The following is a 16,822-nucleotide window of genomic DNA, read 5'->3' as shown; positions in this document are numbered from 1 at the left end:
GAGATGCTGCTTATTCTATAATCTAACAGGAGGAAATGGAAAAAGCTCTGCCACCGTATATGCAGGAACAGACATTCGAGTGCCTAAACAAAGGGAGTAAGCTGGGCAATCATCCGAGACAGTATCTGCTTAATTGGAACTGGGTTTCAGTATTAGCAGTCCAAGAGAATAAACTACATTTTAAGAGGCAATATATTGCAGAGCGGAGAGCTGAAAAACAAACTTGTTTGGTTTTTTTTCTCTTTTTAATTACTGAGCAAACAAAAAGCTGTAGACTCCATGAAACAAGTTGTCTGCACATCCTTACTAAGGGCTACACTGGAGTGTTACCAGCACCATAACAAGGGAAAAACAAATCCTGCACATGTCTTCAAAAACAGGAAGAGTTTAACAAACTTAAAGACAAACCACAACCATAACACCAGCTCTTTGCTCGCAGATATATCAGGCGCTGAACTAATTTGTTTATTTCTCTTACAGTTCATGGCCAGTGGAAATGCCTTGAATCCATCATCTCTAATTGGCCTAAAGGACTTCTCAGCATGCTGGATTACAGTTGGCTGTTCCTTCCATCCTCTGTCTCCTATTATTTTCAATTGCTTTCTCCATTTTCAACTGATCTTTTTCTGACTCCTCAGATTGTGGTTACACAGGATCACTTGAGTTTCCAGAAGGATCACAGAATCACAGAATCACAGAATTGTAGGGGTTGGAAGGGACCTCTAGAGATCATCGAGTCCAACCCCCCTGCCAAAGCAGGCTCCCTACACCACGTCACACAGGTAGGAGTCCAGTTGGGTCTTGAGTATCTCCAGAGAAGGAGACTCCACCACCTCCCTGGGCAGCCTGTTCCAGTGCTCCGTCACCCTCACTGTAAAGAAGTTCTTGTGCACATTCATGCAAACTTCCTATGCTGTAGTTTCATCCCATTACCCCTAGTCCTGTCCTCACGCACTACTGAAGTGTGACCAGCCTCACCACTATGGCCCCCACACCTCAGGTATTTATAAACCTAAATCAGGTCCCCTCTCAGCCTTCTTTTCTCAAGGCTAAACAGACCCAGTTCCCTAAGTCTCTCCTCATAGGGGAGATGCTCCAGGCCCTTCACCATCTTAGTGACCCTCCGCTGGACTCTTTCCAAGAGATCCCTGTCTTTTTTGTACTGGGGAGCCCAGAACTGGACACAGTATTCCAGGGTGAGGCAGCCCTGCTCAGGCTCAAGCCTGCCTCTATTTGTTGCCATTTTTATCAGCAGAGCTCACCAGTGTATTCACTACCCTGAGTGTCTATTACGTTTCAAAGCACCTAGGCTACTCCTCAGGGTCTGCCATTTGTTGTGAATACCAGAACCGCCCACTTCAAAGGCAATACCTAATAAACTGATAGATACAGCATTCTCCTAACAAGACCCAGGTTTGGATCTCACAGCAAGAAGTTAAAATGGTCACAGATCAGCATCACTGATAAACTTCCAGAAGTATCAGATAAACACAGGAAGACTTCTAAAACTTTTGTTTGATTGTTGGTTTTAGATGATGAAGAATAATCAGCACCTTGCATTTAACGAAGGAGAAAAGGGGAAAATCTAATGCAGGCTGTAACACCAGACCAAAGCATCCTACAGAAGAATATCTTCATTAGGTTCTGCTAGATTTATATATACAACATGAGATGAAAATATATATATATCTTAGCTCCTAATTCATAAGTGAAAACATTCATTATTACAAAAGGATCAGACACATAACTACTAATTTATCTCTTTTTTTAATCCAATTAGTGACATCCGTTAATAACATGTTATATAAAAATGTAATTTTGTCTTATAATTATAAAACTGTCTGCCCTTTAAATTCAATTCTTTGATTTTGTATTCTGAAAAATGGAATTTTATCTCAACTGCTCATTGCTCAGAATAACGAACCTGACCGCCTTATTCATTTCCTCTTGATACTGAACGCCTCCAATCAACAGATGTTCTATTTGCTCTCAGTACTTAGAGCATCTTTGAGATAAGATGATTAGAATAACATCTCATGAACAGAGTAAACAAGCATACAACCTAAAATCAAAATCAGAAGGCTTTCTATTACCAGCTTCTGGGATTAAGATTAGGACTTAGATACATGTACCTGACAGCAGTTTGCACTATGTTCTATAATAAGAGCCTACCAGGAAAAACTGAAGAGATTAAGTCTAGGAAGAACAACATCAGGTGTCAACAAGCCACATAACCTTGCAAATATAGCTCTAGTGAAAGGTTTGAAGATGCTGTGTGATATTTCAAATTGTTGGCTATATTTTGAAAGAGTCTTGTAAACAGAGCAAAAGTGCCACTGCAGGCACAGGATGTAATAATACAGGAAATAAAAATAATAATGACTAGGTATATTGTTTCTATAGCAAGAACACCAGATACAAAACATAAACACTCAGACCATAAAAAAGAAAGGTCGTGCAGCATATTGATTCTTAAGGCTGCAAATTTCTGTTTCATCTTATCAAAGACAGAAATGTAATATAAGACTCAGAATGCGATAATGTACTGAAACTGGTATGATATTTTATTTCGTTTAGTTACTAATACAATTTCTCCAGTACTTTTTAAATACAAAACTCAATTTCCTGAAAATTACATTTAGGAAGTTAAGAAAGTTTGCCTTAATATGTTTTTGTCGTATAAAGAATTGTTTAACCTTCAGCAGCTGACATGAACAAGAGTTTTCCGGAAATACTCTCACCAGAAGCTGCACATACCCATTCTTTTTAAGAAGAACACTCTAATGCTGTTTAAGTTCTTCTATGAACGTATGCCTACTTTATTATTCCTTGATCTAGTTATAACTATTCAGCACTGCACGGAGAAAAGCCTTTGCTGCAGACACTGTGGCACAGCCATCCCGCACAGGAGATTCACGTGTGATGGAACAGCAGCGATTAGAAATTAAAACGCACTGAAAATATCTGAGAGGCAGCTGGCCAAAATCTTTTACTGTATCCCCACATTATTTGAATCCCCAAATGAAATCACAGATTTTTACTGTACATTTAGCAGGGGTTGTTAGACCCGAACATTCTAATTCTCACATGTGTTTCAGCTGTAACCTTCCAAGAGTTTTAAGTAATTTTTAATTATCCTAAATGTACGTAAGTTGAAGAGATTTACTACAAGTGAATTTAACTCCTACACTGGCTATGGCACAATGAAAGTCCACTCAACTCCATAGAATTAACATATTTTACAGGTATGCTTTGAAAAGCAAATATTTTTACTGCAGAAAAATAAATTGCTTTTATATCCTCTATTCTCAAACAAGAAATTGAACACAATGGCACACCTGCAATTTTGGATGCTAATTTTAAGGGCCTGGGGAATTGTTGTTTCATTTTCCTAAACATCACATCAGAAGTACTGACTGTATTTCGCCTCTCCTTCATGTCTTGTTCACCCTTATTAACTACAGCATAAGTTTTATACTCATAAAACCACAACTGAGTACTATGTTCTTGATACTATAAAAGATTTTCACTCTAAGATAAAAGGAGCTAAATTAAGAAGCATCTTTTCCTTCCCTTGCAACATTCCTTCCATCTGTGAGATGTGTAATGGGCTGGAGAGTGTTATCATTGCCTGGAGGCAACAGGTAGCCTAGAAAGAAAACGTCTCCCTTAAAGCAGCACAGTGTTAGTCAGACACACACAGCAAAGCGAAACACAATGCCTACCAAAACTGCAGATGATTGCTCTAGGGATACCTGGCCCAACAGTCTTCACAGAAGTACCACACATGCTTCATTAGAATATATATATATTTAGCAGATTTTGAGGTTTCTTGCTGTATGTTGTAAAAAATATAAATAAAATGCTGTTTTATTCCTTATAGCTTAAATATAGTCATTGAATGAATCATATCAGACTGAAGGCAGCTGCATTTTCATGGAAAACTGTTATTCAAATGAAGGTTGACTATGCTGTAGTCATTCACGTTTTCCTTACAGTTTCTCTCAAGTACGTAATAGAAAAGTCAGTATTTGCTTTTCTGCTTTTCAGAACCTCACTCTCATCTTTTAAATACTCTCTGATAGTATGTATTCTACCATGTTATTTTGCTTGAAGAACCACCTTTTACTTCTCACTCCATTTTGTATTCCTTTTTGTATTATAAACACAATTCATCATTATTAAAAACTGTCTCTAGCAATCACCCAGCAGAGATTACTTTCTGTTTCCTGCATACTGATTAAATGCTATGGAACCCAATAGCAGGTTTAGGGCTCAGAAGGGGTCTTTTCGTTCATTTGAAATGTCCTTAAAAGGCACAGCTATTTTCACCTCCAAGTACAAGATGTATAGAAGATATTTATAAGATGCAAACACACTTCATCCACCACCACAAAAAGAGTCCTAGATTTACCTGCATTTGTACTGTGTCAATGTATTTTCTGACTAACAAACACAAATACAGTTGAGCACATTTTTAGCAACACAAAAGCAGAATATTTTTCATTGAGCAGATTTGACTAATTTTTATGCAAGGACAATACTAAAGCAAGTGTGAAAAAATACAAGTTACTTTTTAAATATTGAAGCTTTCACAATTTTCTGCTGTCTTTACATTCAATAAGAGCTCATTGTCCTCATCTATCCTAAATCAGAATCACTATGGCACAGCAGTCTGGAACATTCAGTACCCTGGATCCTACTTGTGACCCTTCTTGTAGACAGAAGTCACACTGACAAGACTCCAGTTCTGAGACCTCTGTGGCTGAACCAGAACTCTGACAGAATATGGAAAGCAGCTTGGCCGTCATGTCCATTGGCTCCCTCAGCACCCTTGGGTGGATTCCATGCAGACCCGTGGACTTGTGACAGTCCAGATGGAGTAGCAGGTCTCTGTTTCCACCCAAATCATGGGAGGTTTATTCTGCTCCCAGTCCAAGACTTTTAGGTCACAGGGTAGAGTACCCCAAGGATAACTGGTCTGATGTCTAACGACAGGTGTAAAGAAGGCATTGAAAACCTCACCTGTTTGCTTATCCTCAATGGTCAGGCTCCCCACTGCATCCAGTAAAGGCTGGAGATTCTCGTTAGCCCTCCTCTTACTGTTATTTGTAAACCACTTTGTTTATTTTTTTTTCTTTTTTTTTACCTCAGTGGCCAGGTCAAGTTCAAGCTTGGCTTTTGCCTTTCTAATTTTCTCCCTGTATATCCTAACAACTTCTTTGTACTCTCCCTGAGTTGCCTGTCCCTTCTTCCACAGGAAGTTAATCCTACTCACCAAAAGTCAGGCTTGTTCAGTGTTCAGAGTGTTTAACCTTGGGCTACTATTCTGGTCTAATTTCCTATTTCAAACTAGAAAAAAATAGCATCATAATGTTACTTAATGCTCTAATACAGAAAACAGTCTGTGGAGCAGTTAAGGATACCAGACACAGACATATTCAGAGGTGCGAGGAGAACACACACTAATAAATCCACCTTTTAGTACTGATCGTTTTCCTGTCTAGCCTGGTGTTCTGTTCTGAGGTGCCTTGTTTCTGAGGTGCTTTGCTAACCGACAGAAGCCTGACAGACAGTGGTGATCTCTCAGAATCTTCCTGCTTACCGTAGCACTGAAAACTTGCATCATTTTTATGGCATATTCTGCTATCAAGCCTGACAAGAACAATACTTAGCCCTCCTGACACCACTAACTGCAAAAACACTTTGATAGTATACTAGTTCAGAGAGTACTGAAAATAATTCATCCATAATTCAGATTAGGCTTCTGATATGGATGTAGATACATATTTAGATGTGAGCTTCCCCTGGTACAACTTAAAGCCATTCCCTCTCATCTTATCACTGCTAGGTGGTAGAACATGCCAACCCAAGATAAGGTCTCCCTGAATTTCCTCTTCTCCAGACTAGACAATCCCAGTTCTCTCAGCTGCTCCCCATAAGAACTGTGTTCCAGACCCATCACAGCTTCACTGCCCTTCTCTGGGCACACTCCAGGGCCTCAATGCCTTTCTTGTAGTGAACTGTAATTTCTTGATCACTTCAAAGTAGTCAGTAAAGAACCAGTACCACTTCAGAAGAATTGATCCTGTCCTCTGCACAAACTCCAGTCACCCATGCATACTCCTTATGCTAGTACGAGTCTACTTTCAGTCACACAGTGAAACAAATTGGGAAATAGATCCATGTTCAATTGCAAAGAAAGAAGAAGATTAGCTATGGAGATGCATTCAGAATTACCTTCACTGCTTTCTGAATTATCTCCCAAATTCCCTACCAGAATTAAAATAAGAATAGCAAATCCATGTTTTGGGACCTTTCAGCACAACACTGGCATCGTTATTTCAAGGAACGAGAGACCTGCCTGAAACAAAATTCTTGGTGTTTGTTATCAGTAACAGGCAAATACATCAAACTTCAGGATTTTTGGGGCATTCTTTTGGAAAACCATTCCTGTGGAAACTGTTTGAGGCATCTAATTTGGAACGCAGACGTCTGAATCAATTGACACCATCACTTGAATGGTCAGTGCTACAGAAAAACTGATATTATCGATATATTTTCAGCTTCTTGCTACAAGATGGTTTCTGAACCTATTAGTTGCTTATACACTGATGATACTGCAGTCGCAATACACTCTGCTTATGTCCCAAAACTTCAAAATCAATTTGAGCTAAGCAAACTGGTAAGATTACCTTGGCAACTACCACATGGATAGGACTTAGGACTCAGCAACTATCAGCTTTGCAAAACTGCTCACACTCAAAAAACACCTAATATAAGTTAGCAATAGCCAAGAAACAAGCACTACCATGGCATATTCATAAAGACAACATAGCAAGGCTTCAAAATGTAACAGAGAACACTCGCTCTCTGGAAAGCAAGCCCTGGCAACAATTAAATCCAAAATGACTTCATGTAAACAGCATCATTTCGCAGAGGCTGGAAGAGTCTGCCAATAAACAACAAGCCTAAGAAGCTGAGCAACATTACAGCAGGTTGTAATGTGGCTGGCCCTCTTCAAGCAAGGTGCATTTCAAGAGCTGAAGTATACATTACAAGAGTGCAAAACTGAAGACAGTCACACAAAAGATATAAGAAAATCATATAGAACTGAATAGTTGGAAGATCATTGAGTCCAAATCATATCTTAAAGCAATATTCATGAACAGAAACAACTAAGTCAGTAGCTTCAAGGTTTTCAGGAAGCAAGCCTGAAAGGCTTCAAGAAGCGAGTCTTTCCAGCCTAGCAAAGTCTATCATATGTCCTTCTTAATAAGATTCCTATTGGACTGCTCATTTATGTTTCAGATGCCAGTCCAAGACTTACTAGCACCCAGGTCATGTCTAGTCAAAATGATACAAACTTGCTCTTTTTCCTTAGTTTATCTTTCTTTTCATAGATCATCTTTTTGAATTCCCAGACTCTCATGTTCCTGAACTTAGTGCTGTTAAATGTAGGGGGGATTCTCCACATTCCAGAGCAGTCTGTCACTTAGTAAAAGTAAAGTCTATGAGATCAACTGCTAAATATATTTTCACTTTTTTTTTAAATGATTTTTCCCTTAAGAAAATTCACTTAGTACTAACGTTTTGTATTTCTGCAATGACATCATATTGTTAGTTATAAAATCCTCTCATTAAAAATTAAGACAAAAAACAGACTAAGGTTAATACTTAAGGGTGCTCAAAATTGTTCATGAGAATTTCCAAGTTCACCTACAGAGAACTTCTGAATTCTTAATCCTTGTAAATTCAGTTCACAGTTCTGCCTAAAAATCTTCTCTCCATTATGAGGATAAACTCTACAAATGAAGGTACTGACCCTTCTTACAAGCTACACTTTCTAATTTTCCTATGTGCATTTCATGTTCTCCCTGATATAACCGCTACTTGCATCATATTACATTAGCATAAAAAAAAATAAAAAGAATATTTTCCCCTTACCTCTTTGCGAGACTTCTCTGGGATCTGCTTCTGAGCCTCCTTTAACTTGCGCGCATTATCAAGTTCTGCTTGAAGTTTTGAAGCCAATTCCTTCAAACAGAGTGGGAGTACTGAATTAATTTAACCTTTCTGAACTTTTAGAAACCTGTCCGAAGTAACTATTGATTTCATTTAGTTACGTTTTATTTTTAACAAGCTTAATGATACTAAAATTCTAGAGAAAATGTCAATATAATTCACACAATTCTTTACTGGAAAGAAAATACAAATATTTGTTCAGACAAGATGTACCTACAGTACAGAAATACATATTGTAATAAAAACACCTGAAAATTAGTTTGCTTTTTTTGTTTTGGCTTAAAAACTAATTCTGAGTGAGTCTGCAGAAAAAAAAAAAAAAAAAGCATATTTAAAGTGACAGAAAATCGCAGTGTCATCTTCTGCTACATGATTTTGCCAAAAAAAAAAGGTATCAGAATTAAAGAATCGTTCTTTTCCCACACATCACTCATATGCTTATTCAAAATATGCTTTAATCTGCTGCTGTTGGGCTAAAGAGAAGTTAGCTATGATTGTGTCCAAACTTTCATATGAACAAAACTACTGGAGGATCTCCTGTAAAACATCTGAGTCACTGGTACTCATCCCTCACAATCCTATAACATAGCTATATTAATTCAGAAGTGTTGTTTTTTATCTGTGTATTTCTGTTACAGAAATATTCTATTTAAATTAAATACTCTATTTGAGTTACACTTAAAAGTAGCACCATCAAATCTTACGTGATCAGATTTCAGAGAACTTCTCATTTGCTCAGAAAATGTACTCCCATTGTTCATATGGTTCTTTAAGACTAAAGCACTGCGTGCAAAATTGCAGTAAATTGTCATAATTTTTCAAACACATTACCATGTTTCCCATGAGCTCAGCTTTCACAATCCTGGCTCCCAGTTTGTTCATCTCATCTTCACTAAGGACCCGAGGCTGCTCGTCCTCTGATGGATGCCTGTAAAATATCATCAGCACTAAACCTACACAAAAACAATACTGATTTCACCTGTGCAATTATTATATACCTACTGCATTGGCACATACACTCTTCCTGTCAAAAATAATAACAACATTCTATGGAAACATACTTGCAGTCAGAAGTTGTCATTGTTATAATGATTCTCTTTTACAAAGAACACTACCACTATTATTGCCTCTGATACCAAAAAGCTTAAAAGAAATTCATGAGGTACATTTCCTTTTACTTCTGAGTTCTTTAAAATGAAAAGCACTACCCAGCATAAACATCAGTCAAGAGCCATTACTAGGTACAAGACAACAAAAAGCAAAGAAAATAGCAGTGAAAAGAGTAACTTAAACCCACTTTGTAGCCATCCTTTCTGGCTTTGGTCACACATCCACTTCCCAGCTCTCCTGTGGCCTTCCATCTCTTGAAGACTACTTCTATGCTTATCATATTTATCTGCTTACAGCACCATCTCTGTTTATAACCAGCTGTGGCTGGTACAGTAAAATTTCCATGGAAAATTTACTGGTATCATTTAGATTCATAGAATGACAAGGTTGGAAAGGACCTACAAGATCATCCAATCCAACTGTGCTCCCATCACCATTGCCACCACAAGCCACTAAACCATATCCTGTAGATCTTCACCCAGATGCCTCTTCAACACTGCCAAGGACAGCGATTCCACCACCTCCCTGGGCAGCCATTCCAGTGCCTGACCACTCTCTGAGAGAAAAAGTTTTTCCTTATGTCTAAATTTGTCTAATGTGTAACATACGAAATATAGGGAAGCTTCTGGTACTCGCTTCTTGGGACAATAAAGGACAGCTCAAAGAATAGCTTCTCAAAGAAGCCATCAAACAAGTTTCACTTTTTTTTCCTCCATTTTCAAAACAAGGCAGAGCACTTGAGCAAAGGGAGCAAGAGATGGTTACCAATTCATGCACAGTTTTTTGAGCACTGTTAGTATCTGCCTGCTGTTGGGGACCTGCTTTGCAGGGGGTTGGACTCGATGATCTCCACAGGTCCCTTCCAACCCCAACAATTCTGTGACTCTGTAAATCGACCCCTTAAAACTTTGAGACAAGAGGCATCATTTTGCTGTTTGTTTTTTTTGTCTAAAGTTAAACTCTGAAGCAGTCACATAATTAAGTGTGATGTCCCGCAAACACTAACTGGATGGACTTCTCTGTGGAGAGAACCCCCGGACATCTAATCAGCACTTTTAATTAACCTGTGTCATAGACGTTCAAAATACTTCGATTTATAGACTGAAGCTCTCCCCATGTTTTAGAAATGATAAAATCTAAAAGGTCCATTGTCAGTGTGGGAGAAGAGGAACTAAACTAGCAAAACCTATTAATTCAAGGCTTCATTTCAGTCAAGGTGTACTTTTACTGACTGACTGAACAACACTGAAAGCATACACATAACACAAGCCTCAGAACTTCAGGAAGATAACAGTAGTTATAAATCATTCCCCAAATTAATTACCTCAAACACCCAACCCCAAAAAGTTACAGGAGTCAGAATAAAGATGTTATCACTGAAGAGAACAGGAAGACATGTCATGTTCTGTTGCAAACACAGCAGGGAGACACACATAGGGAGCTGAGAGTCAGTTTAAAAGAGCTTGGAAATAAACCAATAAGCAAAGTCTACTTAGGCCCGGAAAACTATATAATCTTCACTCTACTGATAAATCAACTCAGTAATCAAATTGGTTAAGAAATAGAATTATAATATAAAAGAAGCTGCACAATTGGGTTTCAGAGAACTAAAACAGAAAACATGCAAAAGAAAGTATCAGCTAAATAGCTTCTGTGCTTAACTCTGTTCTGTGAGGGAAAGAAACGAATTACATCAATTTATCTGTTCTACCATTACAATTTAATTCGATGTACTGGAATAAGCAAACCACTTCTGCACACAATCTGGTTTTCCCAAATTTGTGGTTCTGCCCAATTACAGCCAGCCTTGTGCTTGCTACCTGTGCTAAAACAACAAAAAATACAATTGTAAAGCAGTAGCTGCTTGTTCTAAGATAACAATCAGGAAGTAATTTTGGTGCCCAGTGCTAGGGCAACATCATTTTTACCCCTGCTATGAGAGGAAAAGTATGTTTCTTTAGCTCCATTCAAAGCAGAACATGTAGTAAGTAAAATCTGGAAGAACCACACAACCTGTGCAACACAAAGAACTGTGTAGACTCAGCCACTTGTCTTTAGTTAGTCACACAGTATTGCCTTAATGCACAATTTACCTTTGCAGATACACTGCAGGGTTTCTGAAAGTACTACGTGTAGGAACAGTTGTATGTTAAATAAAGAATTATAAGGTATTGTCTTGTTACTAGAATCCAACATTTAAACATTAAAAGTGAACCCATAACCTTGCTATAAGAACTTTTAATGCAAATAACTGATAGGAGCATTTGACAAACAAGGAATTATACTTGAGAACATTTTCTGACTAAACCCTGTCACCCCACACATGCAGACCATGAACAATCACACACAATTTTACTGTACAGTGAACTAACAAAGAAGCAGCAAAATAATCTGTAACTGGCAATTCTTAAATATGCCAAGGAGAAAGAGAGGTGTTCATTAATTCCACACAGGTCCATTTTGGCTGTGCCTAGCTGGGAGACAAGTGGACAAGTGTCCACCTAATCAAAGAGATCTGACATGGACAGACTGGATACTATGATAATAAAGACAACATTTTAGGTACGCTTTGCCATGAACAATACAGACAAACCAAAGGCAAGAAAAGGCGTTTGTAAAATACCTAGAACATGCTGTTACATTGTCAGACAACGTTTGTTTCTTCTCAGGGATACTGGCTGGGTACTCCTCTCGTGATTTCTCTTTGTCAAAACTTTGAGTTCTTTCACCATCATTTTTTGCTGCAGTATCTGATGGCTTCTGATCAGACATCGATCTTTCATGGTTACCTTGCGTGTGTGTTTTGTTCCACAACGGAGTATCCTCACTAGGTTTTTGGAAACGGTTGCTTAAAGAGCTATGTAGAGGTAGTTTTGAAGAAGACCCGTGTGACCTGTAGTCCCCAGATGCACTGTAGGATGACGGGTCATCATCAGAGGGTTTCAGAAATTTATGTTTTATGTCACTTAGAGACACACTCTTCTCTTTACTTCGCTTTTCATCCAAGTGTTTTTCTACTTTGGAGCTATAGCCTCTCAGTTCTGAGTCTCTACTGCTGTGTCCACGTTCTTGGTCCAAACTTGATCCATCTTTTTTGTAACCTCTGTCTTCTTGTGCCCATCCTTTGCCATACTTCTCCCTTGTATGTCCCCCAGACATGTGTCTACCATCTCCGTGTCGTGTCTCATCTTTCATACGATGTCCTTTCTTCTCATGTTCTGAGTAGTCAGGTTTTCTCCACCTACCACTTCTATAATCATTTTCCTTCTTGGGTGCAACTTTTTCAGCTTCTTCTAACCGTGACTGAAATGCCTCCATTGACTACAAGAAAGAACAAAAAAGATCATGCTGCTTTTAAACTTGTGGAATATTGTAAAGCTCCCTAAGAAATATTACAAAAAAGGCACCATTCTGTGAAAATGTATCACTGTGCAGAACCATGAGCCATGGAGTGGAAAGGAAGATCAAACAACAACAACAAAAAAAAAAGGATTAATAGTTTACAGTCTAAAGCGCTCCACAGGGAAGGCATTCTGATTCCTTATCTTAGACTGTTTCTAACTTTCATTCAGTGGCTCTACTGTAAAGTGCTGAACACTCCTGGGAACAGAAAGCACAGCTTTAGAACTGCTTCTTCCAGCTAACTCAGCGATAAGAGGCATGAGCTGGGAAGAAAGGTTTCTTCTTACCTGCTCATGGACTTAACATTTATGCTTACTGGATGTTCAGTTTTTACAGAACCAACGGATGCTCCCACTAAACTATTTTATCATCCAGTTGTACCCTTAAAAACACAGGAGAAAAAGCTCAAAATCAAAAACCTATCCATTAGCCAAATATACAAAATGTGAACTGTTCCTCTTCTTTCTTTGGAGCTGAGTTAAATGCCATTAAACACATGTTTTTCATAGAATGGCTTGGACTGGAAGGGATCTTAAAGATCCATCTAAAAACAGTACATACTGAGGCATACCTGGTTAAGATCTCTTTCAATCACTACCCTGTACCACAGCAGCTTGAGTGTTTGTGTGTTTAAATCCTAGTTTCTTGAAAAAGACTCTTAAAAATAATATTCCTTAAATTCACTGGCACCAACCGATTTCCACCAGTGCTGATGTTGCTGGTTTCATCATTCAGGAGCGACAAAACAACTGTATGAACTCACATGGTCTTACTCAAGATTTTCACAACCAAACCAAACCCAAAACCACACACACCACAAACACAGAACTCAAAAATAAAACTACAGCCAAGATTAAATACTATCAGCCCACACATCTGAATAGGCCTTAAAGAGCAATCTGATCTAGCTGTAGATGTTCCTGTTCATTTCAGGGGAGTTAGACTAGAGGACTTCTAAAGGTGCCTTCCAACTCAAATGATACAATAATTCTATGATTCTAATATTGTTATGGCAGACTTAATAAAGGAGTTTTTAAACTCTTCAGAAGCATACAGCTTTCTCAATACACAGGGACAAGAGACCAGAAGATTCAGATCTGGTAGTTCTCCAAATTACTTTGAAATTATTATTACCCACAAGCTGTATGAGCAGAAAAAAATTATATTTTCTAATAACTATCACAATTTTCTAATGCACTCAGGTACTTTGTAACTGAAATTATTTCAATATATGGGATTTAAAATCTAAATAATATTTATAATGTTTATAATATAATTTTATAGTATGTATAATATTAAACTAAAAAGATATTAAATGAATTTGGATAGCATTTAACTCTTCATCACTTCTTAAGAGGCTGCCTTTTCCTGCTTCTTTCCTACTGCTTCTTTCTGACACCACACATTAAGTATTTGTGCTTTTTACATGAAAGTAACCATTTCCAAGCACCTATTAGTATAAAAAAAATAATTGAAGATCCTTACCCCATATCTTTCAGCTACAATTTCCTCAATATTTCGTTTCTCTCTCTCAGCTTGCTCCTTCATTCTTTGATATGATTTTCGTAACCAACTTAAACCAGCATCTTCTACCACTGTAACTAAAATGGAAAATAACGAGAAGTCATAATTTTGTATTTCAGTAGTTACTTCTATTTAAATCTTGCTCTTTATGTGACATTAAACCTTCACCTGAAGTTAATGTAATAACTGGTGGGATGCAAAAGAAGAATAGAAGGAATATAATAATGCAATTACACATTTTTATAAGTTCAGTCAAGTGTACCTCAGTCATACTATTGATTAAGTTTCTCTTTTGTCACAGAACACAACATAAATCTTCCAATACAGAAGCAGCACACAAAAAGCTGTGGGATTTTTATAAATGAACTTACAGAACCTTCTCAGTGTTTCTACCTCCTATGTCTGTTCTTTGGCACATCTATCCAATACAAACAAGTGCATTTTCCTTCTCAGAAAATTGAAGAGGAATCCCTTGCTTCTCCTTTAAGAAGTTAGCATGAGGTCTTAACACTCAGGATATGTATCCACCAATGCCTGTCACCCTTCATAAAGCACTGATCCCTGCTACTCATACCAGCGTGCATGAGGCTGATGGTTTGTAGGACAGACTGTCCACAGGGAAAGGTTCCCAAGCAGAAGTGTAAGGGACCCTCGTGTTCCCCACTGACTTTTTACCACATGATACATGTTTCATGACATTACGAAAAACACTTTTCTAGCTGTTTTTGCTAGAAACAAACAAGATAACCCCAGTGTAAGGAAAGGTTACAGAAATAATATTTTTCACAAATTGCATCTGTAATGCACTTCATTTTAATGTGACTCAGACTACTGTAGTTGCGTATTCTAAAACTATAATTTCTGTAATGGAATGAAAGGAACCAAATGAGATGACAACAATTTATCTTGTCTTGGTTAAATCATGCTTTATTTTAATTAGTTTCACATGGGGAATTTCTATGAAGATACTGAAGGTTAAACCACTCAAGACTAACAAGCAGTGAAGAGAAATTCTGCAAAACAACATACTATGATATTAACCCAATATTGACTACCAAATTTTCATCTGAATTCTACCTTATCCATAAGCTAGTTACATTAACGTTTGTAGTAACTTGCTAGTAACCCAGAGACCAGGGAGTGGAGACAGAAATTTAATATTATTTATGCTGTTTACCTTTCTTAACTGAAGCTGATTCATCCTCTTCTGGTGGCAATCCTGTACCACCATCCTTCCAATAGGGATTGAGTTCTCTCTCTGAAAGCACAGCCTAATACAGAGATAATTTTTATGCATGCATAGCATATGTTTTGTATTTGTTATCAGCATAGCAGTAACATGCACTTGTGTCTGAAGGAGGGCTAGTGAAAGCTTTTGGTTTTACCTCAAGAAATCTCAGAATAGATTGCTTATCGTGATTCTGTCAGCTTACTTCTCTGGAAGCAAGCAAGTTCACTGGAGAAATTTTTTAATAGGAAATTCCCGCAGTGAAAAAAAGTCTATATTTGGTTCCACAGTATTTTCAACTCTGTTCTTTGATGGTTTGGGGTACCCAGGCTGTGATCATCAACTACGTTTTCAAATCAGATCCTATTGCTTTTAAAGAGCTGAATGAACTAATGAAGCCACCAACAACTGCGCATACACAAAACTAATTTTATGACACCATTCCCTTCCCCAATTGGACTCTGATTCTCCCATGTGTTAATACACAACTACCGCATGAAAGGCACTGCAACTGCTCTGAGTTCTTTCTTCGTGAAAAACAGCCTAAGCATAATATGCTTTAACACAGAAATCTGAGTGAGCTTTTATCACACAAAACATCAGGGCTCCTTTCATACATGTCATGGGGAAAAGGCCATACCAAGAGTATGTAACTAAATAACACGTCTCAGAAGAAGTTCAATCGTTACAGAACTTAGTACTTTCTAAGCTGGCTTTTTTCTTACTAGAAAGGTAACTACAGACTTTTCTCTACAGGATAAGCCTGCTACAAGTACCCAATGAGAACAAATATCTGATCCATTTAATTAGAACCCTTATCATACACAACATCAGGCATTAACCTAAACAACTTAAGAGCATACTGAGACTTAGGTCTTTGATCCAGTTTGTTATGTAAAACATAAGTAAAATGTAGAAAAAAGTTGGTGCATTAATTCCTCCTACCTGCTCAATTTCTCGAGCTTTCTGTCGTTCCAGCATTTTTTCTTTCTGTCTTTCACTTTTGACAGACGCCAGTGACGTGGTTTTCAGAGACATGAAGTCTAAATTCATCCATTCTTCTCTCTTCAAAATAAAAAAACAAAACAAAACAAAACAATGCAACTACTGGCAAAAGCTATTTACAATAAACAGCATATATTTTACTAATACATATGAAAGATTTCAGCGAAAAGCAAAAGTGATTTTAAGAACTTCGGTCTTTAGTATTTCTGTATGCAAGTGTGTGTGGATGCACATCCAGGCAGGGTTTAAATATCTCCAGAGGAGACTCCACAATCTCTCTGGGCAGCCTGTTCTGGTGCTGTCAACCTCACAGTAAAGAAGTTTTCTCATGTTCAGATAGAACTTCCTGTGTTCCAGTTTGTGCCCATTGCCCCATGTCCTCCACCCGGTGTATTTAAGACACTAGTAAATATGCAAAATGTATAGGCAGCTTTTTCTGATTTTTGCTTAAGTGAACACTGTACATCTAAACCAGTTCCTTCCCCATCATTACAGAGCTTCATTTTGCTGCTTTTGGCTTTGCAAACT

General features: G+C 37.8%; 1 protein-coding gene across 2 annotated transcripts in view; it reads right to left on the bottom strand.

Annotated features, from left to right (window-relative positions):
* The window catches only part of CWF19L2 (CWF19 like cell cycle control factor 2), a 50,074-nt gene that overhangs the window by 25,429 nt on the left and 7,823 nt on the right, over nt 1-16,822 (bottom strand). For both annotated transcript variants that reach the window (XM_015852225.2, XM_015852226.2), the window contains exons 5-10: nt 16,235-16,354; nt 15,239-15,332; nt 14,023-14,138; nt 11,759-12,456; nt 8,857-8,953; nt 7,948-8,037 (exon numbers count right to left, since the gene is read on the bottom strand). In XM_015852225.2, the coding sequence (XP_015707711.1) occupies nt 7,948-8,037; nt 8,857-8,953; nt 11,759-12,456; nt 14,023-14,138; nt 15,239-15,332; nt 16,235-16,354 (1,215 nt within the window). The remainder of the gene's footprint in view (nt 1-7,947; nt 8,038-8,856; nt 8,954-11,758; nt 12,457-14,022; nt 14,139-15,238; nt 15,333-16,234; nt 16,355-16,822) is intronic.

The sequence above is a fragment of the Coturnix japonica genome, chromosome 1 (genome assembly GCF_001577835.2).
Source record: "Coturnix japonica isolate 7356 chromosome 1, Coturnix japonica 2.1, whole genome shotgun sequence".
NCBI classification, from domain to species: domain Eukaryota; kingdom Metazoa; phylum Chordata; class Aves; order Galliformes; family Phasianidae; genus Coturnix; species Coturnix japonica.
This window is presented reverse-complemented; position numbering and strand designations above follow the sequence as displayed.